This window comes from Carlito syrichta, unplaced genomic scaffold, assembly GCF_000164805.1.
Source record: "Carlito syrichta isolate Samal-C Ts95f unplaced genomic scaffold, Tarsius_syrichta-2.0.1 Scaffold315592, whole genome shotgun sequence".
In the NCBI taxonomy this organism is placed as follows: Eukaryota; Metazoa; Chordata; class Mammalia; order Primates; family Tarsiidae; genus Carlito; species Carlito syrichta.
The window spans coordinates 133,483-158,321 of NW_007259688.1; the positions used below are offsets into that span (position 1 = coordinate 133,483).

The 24,839-nt window shown below is 33.9% G+C and overlaps 2 protein-coding genes across 2 annotated transcripts in view; one reads left to right on the forward strand and one right to left on the reverse strand.

The window, feature by feature from the left end:
• The window catches only part of RALGAPA1 (Ral GTPase activating protein catalytic alpha subunit 1), a gene marked incomplete at its 5' end in the record, with an annotated part of 154,894 nt that extends 132,497 nt beyond the window's left edge, over positions 1-22,397 (forward strand). Inside the window, 3 exons of the mRNA XM_021706446.1 lie at positions 12,247-12,371; positions 19,157-19,159; positions 21,081-22,397. Coding sequence (XP_021562121.1) covers positions 12,247-12,371; positions 19,157-19,159; positions 21,081-21,229 — 277 coding nt within the window. The remainder of the gene's footprint in view (positions 1-12,246; positions 12,372-19,156; positions 19,160-21,080) is intronic.
• Positions 22,398-24,557: 2,160 nt separating this feature from the next.
• Positions 24,558-24,839, reverse strand: part of LOC103275621 (insulinoma-associated protein 2-like) — a gene marked incomplete at its 5' end in the record, with an annotated part of 1,090 nt that continues 808 nt past the window's right edge. The window contains one exon of the mRNA XM_008073016.2: positions 24,558-24,837. Coding sequence (XP_008071207.2) covers positions 24,558-24,837 — 280 coding nt within the window. The remainder of the gene's footprint in view (positions 24,838-24,839) is intronic.

Below are 24,839 nucleotides of genomic sequence, written 5' to 3' on the forward strand. Positions count from 1 at the left end.
GAGCCCAGCAGGTGGAGGCTGCAGTGGCCGGGAGCAGCCACTGCACTCCAGTCTGGATGACAGAGTGAGACTCCAACTTAAAAAAAAAAAAGAAGCTGTCAATCTCTTGTAAGTGCTTTTTGTTCTTCATTTTTTTCCAAATGAAGGTCTTAAACTTCATGGACAAATTGGTTAGTTGTTATATACTCTAAGATCCATAGTTAAACATCATTCATGCTTCAAGAGAAAATGATCTAAATAAAATGTCTCACCAGCTAAGTTATCCAGTTTTTGTGTTCTTTGAGGAGCTTGCAGCCATTGTACCATTGAATTAACCATTGTAGTAGGTTTTCTCTAAGAGTAGACAGACATTCTTATTCACCTAACCATCTGCACTGTAATTAGAGCACTTAAGTCTCCTGTATTAAAGACATGGCATTACTATTAAAGAATTTTTTTACTGTACTTAAACATCCCCTTGGCCTGGATTTTGCTGCCAAGCCTTATAATCCCTGTATGCAGAGTAATTATTTAAACAGGAGCCCTGGATATGTGCACACTTCTATAGCGACTCTAATATATATTTTTACTACATCAGTTTTAATTTGTTCAGCTGTTCTATCATGTTATTGGTATTTTTAAGAGCTTCCTTACAATTATGGGAATATTTTTATTGCATACCTTTAAAGATAATAGTTCTGATCTAGCAAATATGTGTCCTTTCAAATATGAAAGCAATAAATAAGCTGGGCTCGGTGGCTCAGCCTGTAATCCCGCGCCTTTGGGAGGCTGAGGTGAGTGGATTGCCTGAGCCTGCGGCTTCGAGACCCGCCTGGGCAACTTGGCGAGACCTCATCTGTACAATAAATCAAAAAATTAGCCGAGTGTGGTAGCATGCACCTGTAGTTCCAGCTACGTGGAAGACTGAGGCGGAAGGATCGCCGGAGCCCAGCAGGTCGAGGCTGCAGTGGCCGGGAGCGGCCACTGCACTCCAGTCTGGGCGACAGAGTGAGACTCCAACTCAAAAAAAAAAAAAAAAGCAATAAGTATAAATCTCTGATAGGTAATAACTTTGCGATAATATCAAAACCAGATAATGCAGTCACAGTAAGAAAATCAACGTAAACTTGGTTTTCTAATGTTGCTGACAGTAATATGGCAGACAGTTCCTTCTGCATTTGTATGTTTTTACCTGTTGAATAGCAAAACAATTACAGTTTGAATTTATTTTTTCATTTCCTAGTGAAGCCTTCCCAAAATGTTGTTTAGAACAGTAATTTCCAGGCCAGTAGCAGTAATAGCCAGTGTTATTTTTCTTAAAGAGACTAAGAAAGTCTCCAAATGTTTGATACTATTTATGCTCTTTTCTTTTTTTTTTTTTTTTTTGAGTTGGAGTCTCACTCTGACACCCAGACTGGAGTGCAGTGGCCGCTCCTGGCCACCGCAACCCCGACCTGCTGGGCTCCGGCAATCCTTCCACCTGGCTAATTTTTTAATTTAGTGTAGAGACTAGGTCTCACCATGTTGGGTGGAGCCCAGGTAATCATTGATCAGAAGAGACTAACCTCTGATGGATGGAGGGCTGGTCTTATCATTTCTGTGGCTTTTTGATTCTCAGTCCCGGAACCACCTTGATGGAGTTTTCCTTTGGTGAGCTGAAGGGGTAGAGTGAACTGGGAGCCCACATTTAATTCACATTCCAGTCTGCAGGGCTGTTCAACCTGCCAGCTGGATGTCTGGACGCTTTCTAAAACCTTCCTACAAGAAATATATCTATCTATGCCTAACCTGTACTGGCTATCTTGCCTCAGTAGACTCTTCATTCTTGCATAACACTCCTTTACAGTTTTGCTTTAAAATACTTTTATACAGTTATTGTGCTTTTACATATTATTTATACTTTCACCTGTTATTGATAAATAACGTATACTTTTGTCCTATTCTTATGGTACATTGGCTTCATGGCAAAAAAAAAAAAAAAATAGCAAAAGAAGAGAAACCACTACCACCGTCTTGTGTGTTTTGTCAAATCTAGTTTAACAATGCCAATCTAGACAGTTGTGTTATATCACAGTGCACCAAACTACATTATTCCCTAGGCAAACTACAATATTCCCTAAAAACAATCAAACCTGAAATTGTCTGCGTTCATCTTTATTATTTTCTCTTTCATGCTGAAATAGAGGGGTTTTTTTTTTGTTGTGACTTTTGTTGTCGTTATTTGTTTTGTTTGTATTAAAACCCTGTGTTGTTGCTCTTAGCAATACATGTGCCCTGATATACTCACATTATTGTTCATACCTACTACATAATATGCAAGTTTTATTCTAGTCTTTGTTTAAATGTGAAATGTAGATTCAGAAGCTATTTGAGGATTTCAGAGTGCAAAGAAAAAAGGATGTAAAGCTGAAATTAGTCTTTAAACTTGTCTGACATAGGAATTGAAGTGCTTTAAATCCATTATTTTCGTTGACTAAACATAGGCCTTTTGATATTGAATTTTTTAATAACACTATAATGGAATTAAAATTAAACTATGGGTCACAAATCTCTTCATTTTCTTCTGCTTTTCCTCTCAAATACTAGAATACAGCCTATTTAAATCTTAACTTTTGCTTGCCAAACCACTGTTACCGTCCATCTGTTCATGCCAATTGTAAAGAAGGTTCAGTTTTTAGTGAAGCTTTGCATTTCACATAAGGTATGTGAAGTGAAATTTCACAAGGGACATGATGGATCCTGATTCTTAGTGATAAACCTTTGGGGCCATCAGGGTTGGCATATGGTCCAGTATGATATGAAGGCTTGGGTTCCCTGGCTTCACTTCTTTGGCGTGAAGCTGATAAAACCTGGCTCTTGAGTATTATTTCACTGGACACCAATCATGGGCAGCAGGAACTGCCCATTTAACTCTCTGTGGGAAGGAAGCCCAGAGAGCATTCACAATGGTACCATTGTCGAGTTGCAAACTGCTCTGAACAGCTTGACAGCACTAGGGAGGAGGGGAAGGGGTTGCTTTACTAATTACTGTTCAGAAAAGAGAAGAAGCAAAAATAGCTGTTGTAGAACTGATGTTTCTACATTTACTTACTCTCTTGATAGGAATGTTGACTTTTATTTAGCACATACCTACATCAAAAAGAAAGCAAATATATTTAAGCAACCACCTGTAGTAATTCCTTGTTAATGTGCCATTATCTATTTTTAGCTCACCAGATTATTGCAGAGCAAAAGTCAGTTTTGCCTTATGATGTTTTTATGTTTAGATGAAAATAATGTATTCTTTTATCTTCATAAAAATTTTAAATGAGGGAAAGTAGATTAAAATCACTACAGTTCACATATCAGATAAGGTTATACATTTGGTTTAATTTAACACTTTGCTTTTTAGAATTCCCAAATAGCATCTGAATGCAAATAAGCTATATTATTATAGAAATGTAAATTAACTTCCTGCATAACAGTTGCAACTTCTAAAATAATCCACTAAAGATAAATTGGGCAGCACGTCTTAAGGTTAAATACTAGATTTATCATTTAAATGAGAAACTGATATCTATTTCAGTCATGCATGGATATATCATAATTCTCTCGCTTGGATATTATTTTAAAGGATTGTTTCATTTTTTTGTGAAGTACTCTATGCCCTGATACTTGTATAAACATTCCTCTTGGCCTTTCTGTTTTCTTCTAGTTAGTTTTATCAATAAGCAGTTGGTTGTTCTGTTGCAAATAGACAACGATTACAACCTAAAAAAAAATTAAAGCTTATTTTCAGACTTCAGGGATCCTTACTCAACTGTATATTTCTATAGATGAGTTTTTTTTCGGCTGAAATTGAGTTGACTAAATTATACTGCAGTATTGTAATTTATGCAACATGTTCTTAAATAGGATCAGGAAGAGATATTTTAAGCAAACTTTTCTTAATCTGTAAATTTTTTAAATGGGATGCTCCTGCTAAATTTGGGGAAAATCAAATGTGTGTTTTCTAAAATTAGTAAATCTGTAAAATTTACTAGTATTCCATATCCTGTGTCCCCTTAAGTAATTTTAGTAAATGGGCACCAGTGCAGTATTTCAAAACAGTAATTCATTGACTGCCCATTCTTTCTTTTACTGAAGAATAGATTATATTTAAGTCAAGATTAATGGATAGATTTTGATGCTAAAGTCCAGTGTCTAAGCCTGTCATTCCCTGGGGGCATATAGTGCATTACTTTAAGCCAATATACTGCTTATCATGGATTCTATGACACTGCCTTAAATGACAGTTTGCTGTACTTTGTTACTACTTACTATGATAATAAAATCACTTTTTTTGTATTCCTGATAATTATAGCACTTAAACAAAATCTTAATTAAATTAGTGCACATTTAGGCAGAGATAATACTTAAGTAATTGTACACTGTAAAATTTCACTTATTTTGTTATTTTTGTCCTTTTTGCAATCTTCTGACGGGATCCAAGTTTAGTATTTAGTTCAAATACATACATTTATTTTCTTGACTTTAAAGTTCTGAAAATTTGTTCTCAAAAAAAAAAAAAGTGATTGTTTCTAGTATCCTCATAATGTTTTTAAAATCTTATTGTAATATCAGTGGTTTTCAAGTAGTCCCCTGTTGACTTTGAAAGTCTCATTATTACTAAATTAATGATAATATTTTCAAGTAAACCTTATCAAGGATGAGAATACAAAATTTTAATTTTACTAAATTTGAAATCCAGATAACTCAGTTTTTCTTGTAGACGTTTTACTTCATACAACTCTCATAAAAATAGATGATATGTGTACACACACACACACATACACATATAGGGTAATCATATTAGTGCTTTTTGAAACCCACCAATGATCACTGGATTATTAAATCAGGAAGAATTTTCAGAACCTTTAGGTAGGTTTGAAATTTTAAGCCTATTCATTTAAGGTTAATCTTTTTAAATGTATTTCCATGAACTTTGGTAGAATTGGGCTTATCAACTTTTTACTTAATGTTTTCATTTAGTAATGGACTGATTTATGAGCAATTATATGTGGTCCAAATTTTATTCAACTCCAGCTTTCAATAATAGGGCTATCCTCACACTGCCTTAGCACCTGTTATGGATTTTGAGTCATCTGGCAGCCCATGGGACTTAGATAAAGAAGTACCAGGTGTCCTGCCTGTCTCCTAATTGAGACGCAGTGAAAACAATATAGACTTGGCAATATGGTTAAAAGGATGGATTAAAGCCCAGCTTTGTCTGCTCTGACAAATCACAGCTTTTCCTTCATGGTGTAGATAGTATCAACTACTAAAGAATTTCACTAATATAGGTCATCATAAAAACACAATAATTTGTCATAACCTGTTGCAGACTTTCAGAAGAATTTCTGTTAACTAGTATAAGTAAACTATATTAATACCATGATTCATGCTATTTGTTTAGGGGAATTTTATTTTTTACTACATATAAACTAGACTGCATGTTTCTGGGAGAAATTACCTACAGTAGGAAAGAAACGTATCCCTTTCTCTGCCATATTTTTATTTACCAGATCTTTTTTGTTTTACAAGGTAAGCAGTATAGTTTACTTTAATCTTATAAATGAACAGTGCCTGTTAGTCCATGGGATACTTGATTACCCTGTGTGTTTCAGGAAAATATACCTACCCATATACTGTATCTCAATAAAATTCTTTATTTTTTTCAAGACCTAGTATAATGATACTGTCTCAGAATGTTTAAAGATATTTCAAAGCCTTTTAAAGCTAAAGTGCCAAATGTAGTTTGCTTTCTCGTTTTACTTTTTAAAATATGCAAGTGCTTTTACCTTTCATATTCTAAAACATTACTAGTATGATAATTAAAATAGAGTAAATTTATAGTAAAAATAACAAACATCTTTCAAAAATTGCCTGTCTTAGAATTTAAGCTAATAGTATTCATTGTTTTGGCCATACTTAAGATAACTAAAATGAAATACCTAATATAACTTCTTCATTTTACCATGCAACACCCACACCATTGAGACTAGATGTAGAAAGAACACTTAGACTATTAATTAAAAGACCAAGATTCTAGTCCCAACTCTACCCATCAGCAGCTTTATTAATCCATCAAAATGGAGAGTTTGTGTTCTCCATTGAGGCAAGACCTATTGTTAAATAAATGTTCTGCTGGTTTTACTGTTTCCTGAAAGTAACATTGATGGATATATCCTTCCTTTAGTTCAGACTCCCTTAGATATTCTCAATAAATGATACCTTGTCTTGGGATAATTTCTTTCAAGATGGTCTTTTTAAAAACCTAAATAGTGTTATTTTTCAAGGATAATATTACCTCTATACTTACGATATGCAGAGCAGTTTTTGGAATCTGCCTAAAATGGTTTGAAATTACCATTCATTTTATTACGTCTGTATAGATATTCTCAAAGATTTTTCCCTATTCTCAAAGATTTTTCCCTTTTTTCCCCTCTCTATAGATAGCCACTTAAACAAATAGAATTAGTTTGACTAAGTTCACTGGCTCATACCATTGTAGAATTTATGAAAAAATTTTAAATTTCTTTCTAAAAATTGTCATACATATTGGAGGAAAATGTTTATTTCAGTGCTACATTATGAGTTGAAATTACTTCAAATATTTATAGAATTTTTCTTTAGACAATTATTATAGTATAGTATTTAAAGAAGTAATTATCAGTTTCTTTTTGTTTAATGCAGTACCTTAACATATTTTTAAACATTGTGCTCCATTCTCTTTTTTTTGTAGCACAGAGCCAGCGAGATCAAGGGGCACAGTGAAACTAAACTCTTTCTCACGAGTGAGATTCAATCTCTAAATCCATTCCTAGGAAAATTGCAACTATATTTGCTCCAAAGAGATTTGCCTCTAGGAAGCTATATTGAGATTAGAGGAAAGGGGCTATCTACATAACAGACATCTCCCAGTCTGTTGAACCAACTTTATCCATTCCTTCTGTAATTCATAAGCAGTCATTGAGTACTACTGGGCTCTGTGTTGGGTGTGGAAGACATAAAGATAAAAAGCCATGGTCTCCATCCCCACTAGTCTGTAACTACAAAATGGACAATTAAAATTTAAATAGCACAAAGAAAAGGACTGGGTTGCTGATCTCTAAAATGAAGTAGTAACATTAAAAGGCCACCAAAATCTACCCCCGTGAATTAGGGACAGAAACTATTTCTAAAGAAAGTGTACTTTATTAGGAGAACAAGCCTGAGGAAAGAGGGCCTCTAGAGGTGGGAGTGAGGACAAGGGCTGATTTGTGGCAATCATTGAGGTTCATGATGTGGAAACTCTCACCATAGCCAATTTCAGGCCACTAATCAGCCTTACAAACTTTGTGAATGTTGAATTGTTGGCTTTAGTTTGCTCAACTTAAGTAGTACTCTCCAGAATTTTTTTTAAGTCAGGCAAAATTTCTAAGTAATTTTTACCTTTGGAACTCTCCCTCTTCCTATAATTACTATTTTTGGAATCTCCTATCTAGAGACGGGAGATGAAATTTCTAAGTGCTAAAACCACCAAGATGCCATAGAAATATATGTGTGTAGTCAAGTACTCACTAAATTAAGAGTTTCAGAGTGGGCCTGAACTTCCTGAGACTATGCCATTGAGTAGAGATATAAACACTTCTTACTTGCCTTTGGTAGCCAATAGTTTTTTCGTGTTTAGAAAATAAAACATTAAACCTGAACTTAAGAAGAAAACAAGCAATGCTATAAGTCTTTGATATCTGCTTACAATTGTAATTTTATAATTCCTTTTTGTGAAAATTATACTTTATATTTATTCTGTATACAACATATATATGCATATATATGTGTGTGTGTGTGTGTATATACACACACACACCCCAGCATACAAATTGCCATTTATTTCAGACTAGTCAGAAACTACATTAGCGTTAAATGTAGTTGACCCTACTGGGTGTGCCATGGAATCACAAAACTGAAAGCATTCCCTTTTCTAATAAAAGTAGTATAGAGTACCAAGTTAATAAAATTATTGTGGAGAATGAAGAGTGTTGCTTCTTTAAAAGTAAATCTACCTTTTATCTGTTTTCCCTGTATGTTGATAAAGTTGAAATACTTGATACTACCTAAACTTCTGCAGTATTTTTTTCTTATATTGTATCTTTTTCCCCATGAGAAATCAGAATTTCCTCCATCAGAATAAGTCAAAAATCCCTCTGTACATACCACAAATAAGAAATGTTAGTAGTATTATTAGAGAGTTCTTGCACATGAATATAGATGTATTTCTTAATGATATCAAAAACTGTCCTCCTAGAGACATGCACCTGCTATTTACAAAGACATGAGCAAAGGTCAAAATAAACTATTTTCAGCACAGATCTAGGGGCAGTTTTGAGTTACCCTGTATTTATATCCTTTGTCACCAACACCCTATGTAGTAAATAGGAGCAGGTGATGGTATTCCCATTTAACACAGAGATAACATGATACAGAAAATGTATGCATATTTTTCTAGGACCAGGCTGAAATTGAACTTCAATTTTTTTATAGCTGGTCTTAAAGTTTTAAGAGCAGTTACTTAAAATGTGTAATAATGTTAAGTAACTACTCTCTTAAGAGTAGTTACTTAAAATGTATAATAATGAAATACAGATGAGATTTAAACTATGTTACAGAAAATGTTTGGTTCCCTTTATTATTTTTAGAATAGTAATATTCCTTCCCCTTTTTTCTGCTATTGCAGAAAGTGGAAGGAGGATTAGTGGATAATTATATTGCTGTGATTGCAGCAGCACCTGCATGTTATTTATTTTTTTTGATTGGCTAGTTCTGTATTAAAGATTTCTACCAGCTAAACATCTCCCTCATCAAATGTTTTTTTATTACTTAATGTTGGCTTGAGTTTTAAATTTACAACAGAAACCTTCTTAATTCAACTTAGACTTGTACTTTAAATTTTAGTTCTGGATTTTTTTGTTGGTTTGCCTTTACCTTTTTATCATCCTACTCATTTCATTTTTTTTTTTTATTTCAGTGCTGCTGGCAGCATGAACTCACAGTAGGAATATAACTTGAATTGTCCTGTTGTTGGTAGCCATTGAGTTTGTGTATGCCACTCAAATGTATACATACTAATAACTCTTCCCTAGAGAGCTGCCTTTTAAGGAACACGTGTCTAACTTATTATAAGGAGGTGCAGGAATGAACTGCTTTGGATTATGAATACAGTACAGATGCTAACAGCACTGTTTGGAACTTTATCATCTCAGTCACAAAAAGCACTTTGTTGTGAACTCAGGACTATGGTTTAAGTACTTGGAGTTAATTATATTTCCTTAATACATGTTTTTCAAAGGAAAAAAGGATTGGGTTGGTTTGTTTTCATGTTATATTTATTTATCTGGCTACATCAACTTCAAAATTATAAAGAGCATTTAGCTTTTAGAAGTTGAATTACCTTAGACTATATTTACTAAGCTAACAATCTTTATTCTAAAGATAACCTCCCCAAAAAGAAAACCTTAGACATTAGCCTGCCCTAATAAGTGATGAACGCTGTAGTTTTTCATTTAAATTCAACCATTTAATGATTGTTGTCCTTCACTCTGCCACCTAGACTTGAACTTTTTTGAAAAGCATTGTTTTCACTAATGAAAGTTTATTGTAATTATACTAAATATAGCATGTGTTTTTATACAAAATGAATATATCTGGATAATTTTAGTTTTGTGCAGCTGTGTATTAGAGTTTCTTCAGAGTTTTATAAATCCCCTTTTGTACAGTGAAGTAGAATTACCCTTCAAAATATATTTTATCTAGATAATCATGTTCTTGCTTTGATGAATTTACCACTGAAAATATCCTCCCTGCTTTAGAAATAACAGTTGCTTTCTTTCTGCCTAATTTTTGTATAAACTCTAAATATAATAAAATATTTCATTTATAGGCCCTCTGAAAGTAGAGCATTTTTAAAAGCAGGTAGGTGTCTCCACCCTACTTTTCATGAAGCGTTTTACCCATTCAAGCAGACTTTTAAAAACAGCTTGTTTTGATAGCAGACTGTTCTCCTGTGGGCCTTCAGCCTTTGCTTCCTGGCAGCACCTTTGGTGCGAAAAGAGAGTGATCAATTGGGAGACTATCAGTGCCAGCATGCATAGAGTGATAAGTTAACACACCACTGGGAATTTCTAGGGCCCACCAAGATACTTCACTTCTAATGTGCTAACAAGCTCATTTTTCTACCTCTTGCCTCTTCAGTTATTTTTTTTCTCAGAAGAGCTTAGAAGTTGAGTGCATCAGGCATAATGAAAAGCTCTGTAGGAGGGAGAAGCAATAACCCCATTTTTCCCTTTTCAGCCAAATAGAAAATTAGTTTCTGGTAATACACAAAGGCCAGTATTTTTTGTACAAGGGGCACTGCTGTGAATCAAAGGACTCTATTAACTGCAGAAAATTCGGCAGCTGTGAATCTCCCCCAATGAAAAAAGTACTTTCCAACAAGTTGTGAGATATGTGGTATTATTTAGATTGAACCGTCAGTTTCATCCTCTTCATTTATAACCATATACCCTCTTTAAAAGTGTCCTATATTACTTCCCTATGTTGAGTCAAAAAATGTCTGTATTATCTTCATGTAAAATCCTTCCTGCTGATCATTTTAATATATCATATTGTCCTGTTGCTTCCTATTTCAGAAGTAAAATTATTTTGAAGTTCAAACTTAGTGTACAGAATTGGGAATAATAAATTGCCAGGAATTGGAAGGCCGGGTTATTTCAGTATTTGATACATAAGGTAAGTTGTAATACAAGAAGAGAGTATGCACGCCACTCAGAGGCCAAAAGATACCACAAAGTCAAGTACATAATGAATATAGTCTTACCTTTAACTCTGAATGCTTTTTTCTCTTCTTAATAAACTTTGGTAAATATAACTGGCCATGATATATCGCCCATTGAATTATCACTTAAAGTTAACTTTCTCTCAAATGATTATTATTATTTTTTTGACCTTGGTTGTAGACTTAGTCCACAACTTCTAGAATTATAGAACTGTAATAATTGAATTGCAATTTTTAAAAAAAGAAAAAGGAATTTTGAGGGGGAAATACTAAGGTGGGTTTTGAGGGAAAAACATCAGTGAAAAAAAGAAGAACCTATAGGCAAATTGTATTATACCCTTATTTAAATGTCTTACGTAAGGGCTGTCAACATAGCACATTGAGTACAGCAGGAAGACTTTTTAAAGTTGTAGAAGAAAGGTTAACTGATTTCTCAGTTCAGGAACTATACGACATGAAGTCAGCATGTGAGTTTTTCCTGATAATTGTATGTTGCTGCCTGCTGCTCTACATTTTGACAGCCATTTCCATAGTTGCTTTTGTGAACAACAGAAATATTCTCTCTCTTTCTCGCCCTCTCTGTGCTAACAGCACAATCAGGCCTGCTGAAACAGGAAGCCTGGAGTGGGTTGTTCAAAAGCAACAACACTTCAAGGTACTGGTTGCTTGTCAATAATATCAGAGAAGAAAATGTGGTGAAAGGGAACTACAGTATTTTTCTGTCAGTGTCAGTGCCCTGTAGATGCTTTGTTAGGCAGTATTTAGGAGTCCTGTGGACTCTTTGCAAATATTCCTGCTTGTTTCAGTGTTATAATTGACTCGGTATTTTTTCCCTGACATACAGATTCAGCTACGTATTTATCTTAACCGCATGGAGTTATTCGAGGATTACAGCAACAGTAGTCTTCCATTCAAAATGAGAACAATTGTTGAGAAAATGCAGGGATTTTAGAAAAAGAAGAAGATATGTAGGAATTTTTCACAATAAATCTTTACAAGTGAAAAATATAGTATTTTGGACATAGTATTTTAAGCAGTGTTATAATATTTATTATGTGACTTTTAAGAGTAAATCTTCAGATGAAAGCTGATTAGCAAGATAAGATGAGCCTAGGCAGCCCTAATAGCAATTGAATCCTTTCTCAAGTAAACTGTTAACTTCATTTCAACAGTTAGTATTATTATAATTATGATCTAATAAATATCTCCCTGTTAAACTGTTATTTATAGTGGAACCATGAAGAATAAACTTACATTTAAAACTATATTTTTGCACTTTAAAAGGCCATACTGTTCATTATATGCAAGAATAATTAGTGGATAATTCTATGTGATAAGAAGTAATGGTTTACCAACCATAGTCCTTTTTGATCAAATTTGTAATTTTCCAGTATAAGCTGCATTTAAGTTTATCCTTAACTCAAGGAAATCAGCTATGAGGAGAGAGCGCGATACCTGCAAACAATTGTCCAGCACCATTTAGAGCCAACAACATTTGAAGATTTTGCAGCACAGGTTTTTTCTCCAGCTCCCTACCATCATTTACCATCCGATGCCGGTAAGATCAAAAAGCAAGTATTAGTTACTTCTTGTTGTTGGAACTTGAAATGCAATACCCTTTTGTTCTAAAAACTTGCTTGAAGGAAATCCTACTCATTGAAATACAAATTTGCTATCACTATTTAATATTTGAGTTTGGCCTGTAAATTTGATTTATACTTTGTTTTACCTAAGTGCAGTTCCTTAAAAAAGGCAACAATCTTCATAAAAGTGTATGCACCACATTTAATCTGAGCTAATGGTCAGTGACTCTTGGCTTCTTAAGGGATCATTACTGAAGTATCTGCAAAAGAAACAAGTTGAGCATGCATTCTCAACTTTAGAGGATAAAATTTTATGGCCAAGAATATTGGCTCATCATCTCTAATATTACAAATAAAGCTGAAATCGTTGGTCTAGGTTTAGAAGTACTTAATAATAAATTATGTTGTAATAATTAAAGATTATAAGAGGGTACTGCATTTTTATAATTAACTAATTTTGAAGAAATCAGTAAGAAAATAAATGACTCGTGGCCTTCCTATTCTGTAATATCTTGCACTCCTTATGATTGTTTCATTTATTTTATTTTCCCTCTTTAGATCATTAAATATCAGTTCTGTTTATCTGAAGGTAAGACAAAGTGTCAACCAAAACACCCTCTGTTCTTCTCCCATTTCCTGTTTTTCAAAATTAGCAAGCTCTAAGCTTGTAACTTAAGTAAGAAGCAAACTTAATACTGTCCTGGTTCATACTAAACATTTTAGAAATTTTCACTAAATTTTTTCCAGAATTATACTGACTAACCCAGGTCTGCATGAAACACTAACATGGTTTGGGGATAAAAAATAACTAATAATAGACCCTGTTGGTTGAAATTAGTTACACCTTGTTATTATATTGACCTTTTTTTTTTTCTGTTTCTCAGCATGAAAATGTAGTAATATTGAACTGAAGTAGTGTGTCTTTGTATTTTGTGATGTGTTGCATTGTTATTGGATATATTAACTCATCAAATAGTTATTCTCTTATGTGCCTTGCACTGTACTAGGCACCTGAAATACAAAGATGACTTTTGTAATAATGTTCAAGGGAAGCAGGAAAAGAGAACATAATAAACTGGAAGTTTATCATAATAAACCTTCAAATTCTTATATTAAATAAGTTTAAAAGGCACAGCCCTCCTTTTCTAGCCTAATTTGTTTGAAAAAAATTACTTTAATTCTCAACTGAGGTTTAGCTAATGAAATTAAAACTTCCATTCCTGTCATCATTAAATTGCCATTAGAAAAATAATTTTACCAAGAAACTTAGATCCCTTTCAATGAATATAAAAGACCTAGCAAAGAGAAAATCATATTAGACTAAGTTGAATCTTTTGAAAGAGATGAAAAGTCTAAGATTTGCCTTAATGGACTAACACTAAAATTACTCAGTTTGGTTTTAAGAAAGACATTAAAAGTAAACTAATGAACAGCAAAATAAAAACTAAGTATACCTGGCAGTATCATTGCTTAATAATAGATAATATCTGATAGGATATCAGACAGATAACACTTTTGTGTATCATAGACAAGCCATAAATTTCACAACTGAAAAATACCAGTAATAGAACCACATTTGAACTAACTTTTCCCCCTAAATTTGTAAAGGCTTTGTGTTGTATTTGTTTACCAGCAGGAGTTCTTCATATTTGTCATCTTAATATTCTTCTCATATTTTGCAACTTATCCTGCACATTTAACCATGTATATAATATGGAAGTAATTAGTATTCTCACTTTCTGAGACCTTAGGTAAAGGATGCTACAGCAGCCAAGTCAAGGAAGGCTCTGTTGGCTTATTTTTAATGTATCTTACTAAATTATTCTACAAGATGTTTCAAATACACTTGTGATAATCAAGTAAAAAAAATGTGAATTTGAACATATATCTAATATTGTGCTACACATTTTCTCAGTTAATTTTTAAATTGTCTTTGCCTTTAGGAACCATCAGAGATGTGCACCCTGCTTTTCAAAAGGGTGTTTTTATCTGTAAATAACTTGTGTCAGTATTACTGAATATATATCTATATAAATTTTTTTGCAGACTTTGATAGTTATGACAGGAACTTTTATCAGAGTAGTTCTCAGTTAAACACAATAAAATAAAAATGAAACATTTACTCCTACAATACAAAAACATTGTGGAATCTGAAAAATAATTTTTTTCAATTATTCTGAATCTTAATTTTTCTGTCATAAACCACCACGTACATATAGATCTCCACTTAAAATTATATGTCAAAGTGGAAAGTAGGACAGAGAAAACATAAAATAAGCCACGTAATAGCAGTTTGACCCTGACATCTGGTTTGCAAAAATGATGTAATAGTGTGAAATTTTTTTATGTTCATTTTTATCTTTTTAACATTGTGGTAAAATTTGTTCACCACAGTGAGGAAATGAATTCATAAAATCACAATTGAGAATCAACTTTATACATCCTTTGCGTATGTATATAAAATAATATAATTAATACCAATATAGTAATTTGAAATTAAGTTTTAAAGAAAGCCCAGTATAGTGATTATATTCTTTCTAACCAACTCTATAATATAATTCTATTCCGTGAAATAGTATCAAAAAATACTAATTTTTTTAAAGTTACTTAGTTTGGTTCAAGATTATCTAAAACACACTTCCTGGTTAACAGTAATGTACCCACTATAATGACATTTAAATACAAAAAAGTTTTTTCTATGCAGCCTTCAGTCTTATTTAAACAGATATGAAAGATTTTGGCATATCATAGTTGATCCACAAATTTCATAACTGTACTTTTTCAAAATGTACTGTCTGTGGCAGTAGACTGATACTTAAGGGAAATCATTTTTATCCCTAAGGTCATTGAGGGAAATATCGTGATGTCACACTTTGTTGATCTTCCATAACTACATTAAAATATTATTAGATTTTTCTTGTCCTTTATTTAAAAAAAAATTACAGGAAAAAAATCCCTTTATCTTTGTCAGGCACATGTGTGGAAAATATCAAAAGTTTGTAGTGACTTACTTTCTTAACTTTTTTTTTTTTTTTTTTGATATTTACAAATACCTTTTTTCTTACTATAAGTTTTTGTTTTTGTTTTTTTTTTTTTTGAGTTGGAGTCTCACTCTGTTGCCCAGACTGGAGTGTAGTGGCTGCTCCTGGCCACCGCAGCCTTACTGTAAGTTTTAAAATGAAATTACTCCTCTCCTTGACCAGATTACAGTGGTCATTCAAAATGTACATATTTTTCCCTGTTACATTGTCTTTTCAACATCATATTTTTTATTTAGTAATAAAAGAAATTGCAGAAGAAAAAGAATTCTGTTTTGCTAAAAGTGTACAGCAAGTATTAATCAACTTGTCTTTCTCAATTTCAACATTAAAAATACACTTCTAAGTTTTTCCAGTAGTATATATTTTTACTATCATCATACAGAAATATTTTTTAATCCCTGTTGTGGTATTTCTTGAATTACCTCTAATACTCTATTATTCTAATTGAGCTAGTAGATACCTTCCTTTAAGTTGTTTTCTTACAAATTAAGTTAGAGATTTTAGTTCTTTAATAATTAAAAGGTTGATAAAGGATTTGATTCTCACTATACACACACACACACACACACACACATCTATACATACATACCACTTTTTATAATTACTTGTAGAAAACGTATAGGGAAAACATTGAGGGAAATATCATGATGTCACGCTTTGTTGAGCTCCCATAACTACATTAAAATATTACTAGAGTTTCTTGTCCTTTTTTTTTTTTTAATTACCAGGAAAAAAAATTCCTTTATCTTTGTCAAGCATGTGTCTGAAATATGTCAAAAGTTTTCAATGAGACCTGGCGCAGTCATAATCCCAGCACTTTGGGAGACTGAGGTGAAAGGATTACCTGAGCCCACGGGTTTGAGACCAGCCTGGCCAACTTAGCGAGACCTCATCTCTTCTTAAAAAAAAGTTTTCAATGACTTTTAGTTCCTATTTAAAGGAATATTATAAAAATAAGATTTAAATATAATTTTTATACCATCAAATTCAGAGATAATATAGAGTAATTATGAATACCTAGAATAACATCTGATCTACCTTCTCAGTTTTCCTATTAATTCATTAAATGTATATTCCCATATGTAGATGGGATAGGACTTATGCTGGTCAGATCTGCCTCTTTGAATCTTTGAATGGGATGGATCATTGACATTTAACCATTGCTTTAGGTAACCTTTTTTAGCTGAGTCCTTCTTTAAGAGTTATTTTAAACATCCCAGTCTTTAAAATGATCTGGAAAAAAAATTTTAGCTACAATGTTATTTATAAGTGCCAATAGGAAAATTTGTTTCTTGCAATATATAACGTAAGCTATAAATCTATTTATTTAATGTTTTTGGAAATAGATTCCTACTTATATTTATCACTAGATTCACCTAAAATTACAGGCAGCCAAATATGTTCTGTTCAGTACTTTGAACTTGAAAATTTGGCTTACATGTTGTTGGCCAAGAGGCAAATAATCTTAAATAATGCCTATTAACCTTTTATGACAATAACTACTAGGTTCAGTTTTCACATAGAACATTCTTTCAGATGTGAAATTGTTGCAGTGAAAATAATGAAATAACAGTGAGCAATTACTGCATGCCTAGCACTGTGCTAGTTGCTCTATACACATTATCTCATTTAATCTTCATGATAGTCTATGAAATTTAAAAGAAAAAATGTTTACCCACCTATACTTGGTAAAGCCATATTCTAACATAGACCTGTCTGACTTCCAAGTGCCTGATTTTAGCTATTAGAATTACCCATTTAGTCTAAATTTTGGTCCCCCTCTTGCTGTTGATAAAGAAGGGAAAGAGGAAGGTCTTGCCCAATAACCTGTCACATTTACAAATCAGAAATTGTTAAAGATTTTTATTTTGAGGATTCAGCTTTCTCACCCATTGAAAAATCATATATATATGCCTTTTAGGTTGCCAGGGAAGGAGTATGGGCTTTGGAATCAGACTATCTGGATTTAAATTTCAGTTCTGCCATTTATTATCCATATGAACTCAGATTAATTTGTCATACACCCAGTTTCTTCATTTGTAAGAAGGAAGTGAAATAGGACAAGCTTGGCCTTATTTGTTCTAAAATTGCAATACTGGTAGTTCTTGAATATCTTAAAATAAAACCACTTGTTTGCCTTTATTTCTATACTATTTTAAATTGTGTTATTTCCTTTTTGGCATTTAGCACTATATCCATGCTAATCTTAGTCACTTAACTCCTTTAACAATATTAAGCAGTAAGTTTATTTGGATAGCCTATAACCTTTAAGATAAAGCTATATTTTATAGGACTATCAAAATAAAAGAGGATTAATTACTATTTCCCCCCAGACTAAACTGTTATGTTGTGCTCCCCACATTTGAAAAATTATATTTTGTGAGTGGTTATATTTCTAACTTGTATTCCCTTCCTTTCTAATCCTCATCTGTTCTGATTCAAAATTTATTAGCTTTTACTCTTCTCTGTTTAATAGCTTTATTATATAGCTACACTTACTATACATCTATTTTGTACCAGGATCTTTGCATATGTAATCATTAACCTCCACAACTTTGCAAAATAACTAATATTGCCTCCATTGCCTCCACTTTACAAATAAGAAAATGCCTCAGATCCATTTGCCCAAGATCAAACTGCTAAAGTGACAGACTTGGCATTTAGTCTAGAACTGTCTAATTCATGCTCATTGCTCTAACACATCACATTGTCTCTTACATCATTATTAATTAAAATTCCTCTCTAAGTTACAATTATTTTATAAGGCCATAGTACCCAATAACTAGCAGTTTTAAAGTAGTCATGTCTGTCACCAAATAGTATAATCAAAATTATAATAAATTACAATGCTTTGAGCTCCTTTTTATAATTCTTGTAGATCACCAAAGCCATATTCATCATGTTATTTGTAATAATAATTTATTGCAATCAATTTGCAATATATGAATCAATTTAGTATACCATCAAGATACAGACACAGTTTGTGTGACCATTGTGTTAGTAACAGATATAGTATGCACAAACATACAATCCCGTAGATACTTTTTAAAATCTTATTCCTTGAGGCTGTGCTAATAATAGAAATAAATAAGTCAGTATTCTTTATTATTTAGGTAGTATAAATCAATAGAATAGGATGTGAAATGAAATGTAGGTATCCACTGTATTCATCCAAAATTGAGGCCTATCAACTGTAAATTATTTATAGAGTTTGGGTATATTATGTGTGTACCACAAATATAATTTTCTGAAATGTAAGGAGGTACTGATAACTATAAACCACATATTCTAAAAAGCTTAATTTAACTCTCAGTTGTCTACAGGGGGATTTCTCTTTGATGGCATTAAGGAAGACATGGAGGAATTGTTTTTGTATTCTTTGAGCTTGGCATACTCTAGAGCAGTGTTCTCCAGTAAAGCCATCTCTGATGATAGAAATGTTCTGTATCTGCACTGTCCAATACGATAGCCACTAACCACATGTGGCTGTTGAACACTTGAAATGTGGCTAGTGTACTGAGGAACTGAATTTTTATTCAATTTTAATTTAATGTGTCTGTGGCTACAGTATTGGTCAGTACAGTCCGAGAGATTTTATGACTGAGTAGGTAGAATGATATGCTCCTAGTACAGTAAACACTGCAAAAGGAAGATGTTAGTAGAATCTCATAGAAATTTTTTCTTCTTTTCTTTTTTTCTATTTGAACTTGTTTTGTTAGTTGGTAAGTATAACATTTGAATCTACAAAGCATTGTTCATTGTGAAACATCACCCTAATAACTCATTGCATGCCAAATTATATTTCATAATAAAAACTTGATTACTCTCTGCTCCTCAGTTAACACGTATACAATTCTGCATCGTGCCTCTCATATCTATCTTGTCTTGTTTTCTCACTTCTGCTCGCTACTCCATTTCTTCATTCACAACAAAGAAAGAAATGCAGTGATAGTTCTGTTCCTCCCAAAACTTCCGCTAGAAAACATGGGCCATCTCAAGGTAAACAGCCATGGGAAGGACTCTCCTGATGGCCGGGAAAATATGCATTACCAGGAAAGCATGAGCTAGTGTTCTTCACCTTTCTTCTGCCATTTGTCTGCAGTGCTTCTCTGAAAGGGGCCATGGATTCATATTCTCCTCTAGATTTTCTAGTGTGGGTCCACTATGAACCAATTCAGATCTTCAGAAAGAGTTAAGGTGAACAGAAACATATTTTCATCTCCTTGTATTTCAAAGGCCAGTCTCAATTCAATTAAAAAAGAATGTTGGAGAAGCTACTTTGAGAAGGAGGGCAATTGACCTAGATTATGAGTGACAAAATATTTTTCCTTGGCAGTGTATATTTGTTCTTAAGTGTAACATTTGGCCTTAAAAACACTCTGAAGTATTATAGAAAGACACATTCTTAGTTGTTTAAGGTATCTCAATATGGTCTGTTGGACTTACTGGACTTTTTAATATAAATATGTAAAACTTCAATTTAAGCACAAATGCTTCATTATATAGAAGTGCTTATCTATTTCCAAGTTTAAAATGTTAGTGAGGTGCTACACTGCCTAACAAATATATCAAAAGTCTCCTGTAAAGTAAGGAGATTTGTAAGGTTAAGCCTGCTACCTGTTTGGTGTTTTTGTTTGTGACACACACACAGAAAATTTTTGTGTACTTAAGACCCAGAAAATCTGGATTAAAGTGCTTTAAAAATATACAGAAATTTTTTTTTGACCATTCTGTTTTCAGGCATTTTTTTTAAGGGCTTTTATTTTTAATGTGATGGCTTATTCATTTTGTTTAAAAAATATTTGAGAGCCTGCAATGTGCAAGTCTCTGTAGTATTGCTATATATTAGAGAGTCATAATTCATACAAATAGTTACAAAGGTGATAAGTATAAATGATGCAAAAATTTTTCCTATTTTGCTTCTTTTAAAATTGTATATCTATTCATTCTACTGGTAACTTACTTGCTGTAACTGAATAGCAACTGCAAAAGTTTAATTCAAGGAAAACAAAAGTGCTGTTTATCTCTTCTAAATTAAGACATTTAGGGGGGTCCGTTTGCCTTTTTTGACTGAGTTTCAGATGGGAATTCTTATCCTCTTCCCATCCCCAGGAATATCTTGTCCTTTCCTAAAATCATAGTTAAGTACCTAGCTTGTATAATGGTTTCATAGTGCTGAGTTCCGTTTTGAAACCCTTGGTTCCAAAACTCTTTGAAATTGTTTGGTACTGTTTTTCAAGTTTAAGCAGTGAATGCCCTTTTCTTGGTTATACCCCGAATCCTAGAGATAGGAACTGGTCCTTCTCACCTGCTTTGTGAGCCCTTCCCTGCATGCTAATGGTGCTTTGGATCCCTGTTCTTTCTGGCCCAAAGATTTTGCTTCCCACTGCTTTTTACCAGAGTTTTAGCTCTGGGGCTGGTAATTGGTGCTTTCTTGCTAATATGATATCATGGGTCACCTGATTACTGGGTTTTAAATACATTCGTAGCCTGTTGCAAAAAGGAAGTTTTGGGCTTGCTTTTTTGCCTCAAAAGACCTCATTAAGGGATGGGAATCCTTGCTACAGATTAGTAGCAGACAGTTTATTTCTTAGGGATTGAGAGGCTGGATGACTATAGTAATGCTCTTGCTGTTTCCCACAGGCTCCTACCCAGAGATTCTACCCAGTGAAACTCCCACAGCAACGCAGGTAGATGGGGCTGACCTGGCCTCTCCAATGTCTCCTCGGACTAGCAAAAGCCGCATGTCCATGAAGCTGCGTCGTTCCTCTGGCTCAGCCAATAAATCCTAAGGAGACAAGCAGCCCATCAGTGATCCGCAATAGCCACTTTAGCACGAGCATAGGGTTAACCCTTTCAAGGCCTTCATGTCTGCCATAATATGCATGTTTCTTCCTGTACATTTATTTGAGAGGACACTGGATTTAAATAATTTGTAGCTTAATATTTTAGATTTGGGTTATTTATTCAATTTGGTTTTATTCCCTCACTCTAAGCTGCCATATTGGGGGGGGGAGTTTTATTCTACATCCTTTACCTTCCTAGCTAATTATGTCTAAATAGTTTTACTTTTAACTTCATGATTAACTTTGAGCCAAAATATAATTGAACAAATAGTCTCATTATTTATTGTGCCCCATTGCAGCTTTATGGTTCAATAAATATATGATTTTTTACAAATGTAAAATTTTCAATTTAAGCATTTGTAAAGTTACAGGAAAATATCTGTTAATACACAAAATTTGTACAGATTATTTGTTGTGAAAATAAAACACTCAAAATAAATGGCCTTCTAGTATCTCAAATTCCAACTGAAATAAGTTTAGTATTAACTTTTCCTTCCCAAAGCAAGGTCTCATTTCTTGGCTGTGCAAGTGATGCCATGGCATATCCAATAACTAGAAAAATCACTGTGCTGAACTCTGATTTATGTTTAGCTTCCAAATATTTTTCTAATGTTTTACTTTTTAAGTGGTATCACTGTTAAATGCCATTTCTGTTTTCAGATTATGGCCCTTTATTATCGGTTGTTAGATCCTGGTGCATCTATGTTCTTTTTTAAGTACCAAAAAGGAGAAAAGAAGAAAAAAACTTTTCTGATATAAATATTTTGCTCAAATTATGTATATTATTAAAAAAGAAAAGGGAACATAACCCAGGAGTCTAAGTTAAATCTAATATTGCTAATACTGAACTTGCAGGCGCAGGTTGATATACATTCCACCCTCCAGAAGTATTTTCCTACAGTAGATAAGCTGCTCACATTTTGTTCTGAATGGGCATCTCCTAAGGAAATGTAGCATGATGTTGGTACTAACTGCATGTGTAAATACATCATACTGGCAAACCATAAAATATAAATTATGTATCATCATTCATGTTATATCTATAATTTGTAACAGCTGGGGAAAAGATGACATGGTATTTAATAATACAATAAAAATATTCTTACCACTTCCTGTCCATGAGTATTGATTTGTCGTCTATATGTCATGTTTTTAGACTCAATAAACAGAGCCATATAATTAATGGGGGGATGTAAAGCATGAACCTAGGTAATCTCAGCTAAACATGAAAACTGAATTTAGATTCTCTTTTTAGGATACACTCCAACTTATTTCTCGGAGATCCTACCACAGTCGTTAAAAACACAAGAAATTTTACACCTTCACAAAGTCTGGCCAGAAACTTCACCCAGTGCACTTGGTTAAAGTGTCAGTTTATCTCAGCTTCACATTTCTTTGATTTCTTAAATTTCACTTTTATAATATACTTTCAAGAATAAAACTTCCTACTGACAAGTTTTTCTAAACAATCTTTCAGAACTTTTGTACACTTCTTTTTTCTTATAAACAGAAAAAAATTCCTATGAAAGCTGATGTAGAGGATAAACAAATGGCTAGCATCCCTGAGAACAAGATTAAACAATAGAGTATTCCACAGCCGATGTGAAGGATTACAAAAAGAAAAATCAAAGTAACTGCTTGCATGTTTCTGAAATGCTTCCTTTAAAAAAAAATCTAATGGATTGATGGTATGTAACAAAATGGAGTGAAAATAACAACCTGAAATAGTGAAATTAATTAGCACCATCAACATAAATTTTTCATCTTCAAGTAACACTGTTCACTAGCTTTTTTTTAAAGAAAATATTTTAAATGTTTTCTGTTGACATTCATTGGGAGGGCAGTGTCTTTTTTTATTATTATTATTTATTTAAAGACTAGTACATATTCCTTACCTTTTGGAGCTCAGTCTGTGCAGCCATACTTCAAAGGAAAATTTTCCATTGCATTTCTGCACCATTACATTCATTTGCAAAATATAGTATCTCCTGTCTTTGTATTCTGTCTAAATGGGTTGCTAACATTCTAAAATAGGATACTGACATTGGAGAAATAAGAAGTGTGGCTTTGAAAATAGGCTATGTTCAGCAGTTTTCTTAAGACAAACACAACAAAGCACAGTCTATGTACATTTATTTGGTGGTAAGCATCTTACAAATATGGGCTCTCTGTCAAGCAATGCTCAGCCAGTGTCCCAAACTCTGGCTGTTAGGGCATGGGTACAGAATGTACACTGAAATGGTTTACAAAACAAAATTAAAAACAAGTTGCCGAAAATACTGGACAAATCGCCATTCAGTTCCTTAGTGGATTATAAGTATTAACATCTTTATGCACAACATAGTTTGATAATGAATACACAGAGATTTACAGCAGAAGCATTAAACAATTTGGTTAAAACCTTATTAAAACAGTCAAACTTCAGAAAACAAGTTCTATATTTTCAAAGAACTATTTAAAAGAAAGGTTTAAAGTGGATTTCCTGAACACTGCACACAAAATAGTTCAAGGTGGGGGGCTTGGGGATGTGGCTCCACTCCCCAAGTAGCACCCTCCCCACCTCCAAACACTAACTTAAAAATGGACTAGTACATAAAGTAGCACCCTCCCCACCTCCAAACACTAACTTAAAAATGGACTAGTACATATAATTGGGAAAAGAAAAGGTTACAGGGGAGATTCCCATTCTCCCCGCCTCCCCCCCCTCCAAAGCAGCAAACATCCTTTTGCATTTCCTGCCCACAGACATAGGTCTTGAATCTTCTTTCCCCCTAAAGTTTGGCACCAATCACATAACTTAATTCACAGAATATACAATGCAAGGTATCTGACCCTATTGAGACAGAAACTACATAGGCGCCTGTGATGACAAGAGAAAAAAACATTGGTGACTACCACTTTGGATAGCCAGAACTCTTTGTAGACGTTGAGACATGCACGCATTCACTGCGACTTTCCATAGGAATTACAAATCATATAGGATTCGTTAGGGTCTCCAGAGTTTTGGGGGGGAAGGAGAAATCCTATTTTAGCGGGGCAAGTGAGAAGGATTTAAAGCTGACAGTCTTTGAACTCTCCAGAGTTTATACCGTATACATACCTGCTCTAGAAAGGGGTTTTACATTTCACAGTCCGCTCCTGGGGCGGAACACTGACTACTAGGAGAGGAAACACAGCAGGTTAGGAAACTTGCAAGTCGAAGAAAGTCCCACAGACATTCCCAGGATCTGCTTCCTCCGAGGCCAGCCTCGAAATCTTCCTGGTCTCGGGCCTCTCAGCAGCCGGGTCGCAGTGGCATCTGCAGCAGCAACACTTGCCGACTTTCCGAGGGGTGGCACTTATTGATGTGCCGTGTAAGCCCCGGGGAGCTAAAGAAGGTGGACGGGCAGTGCTTGCACGAGAAAATCTGCTGGGCACTCCCGTCGGCCGCCCCGCCCGGGCCCGGCGTTTCGGGAGGCGCTCCTGCCAGAGCTGGCAGGAGCAGCTCCTCGCGGACGGCGTGCCACAGCCGGTGCTTCTCCCTGATATCCGCGGACGGGAAGTGCGCCCCGCACAG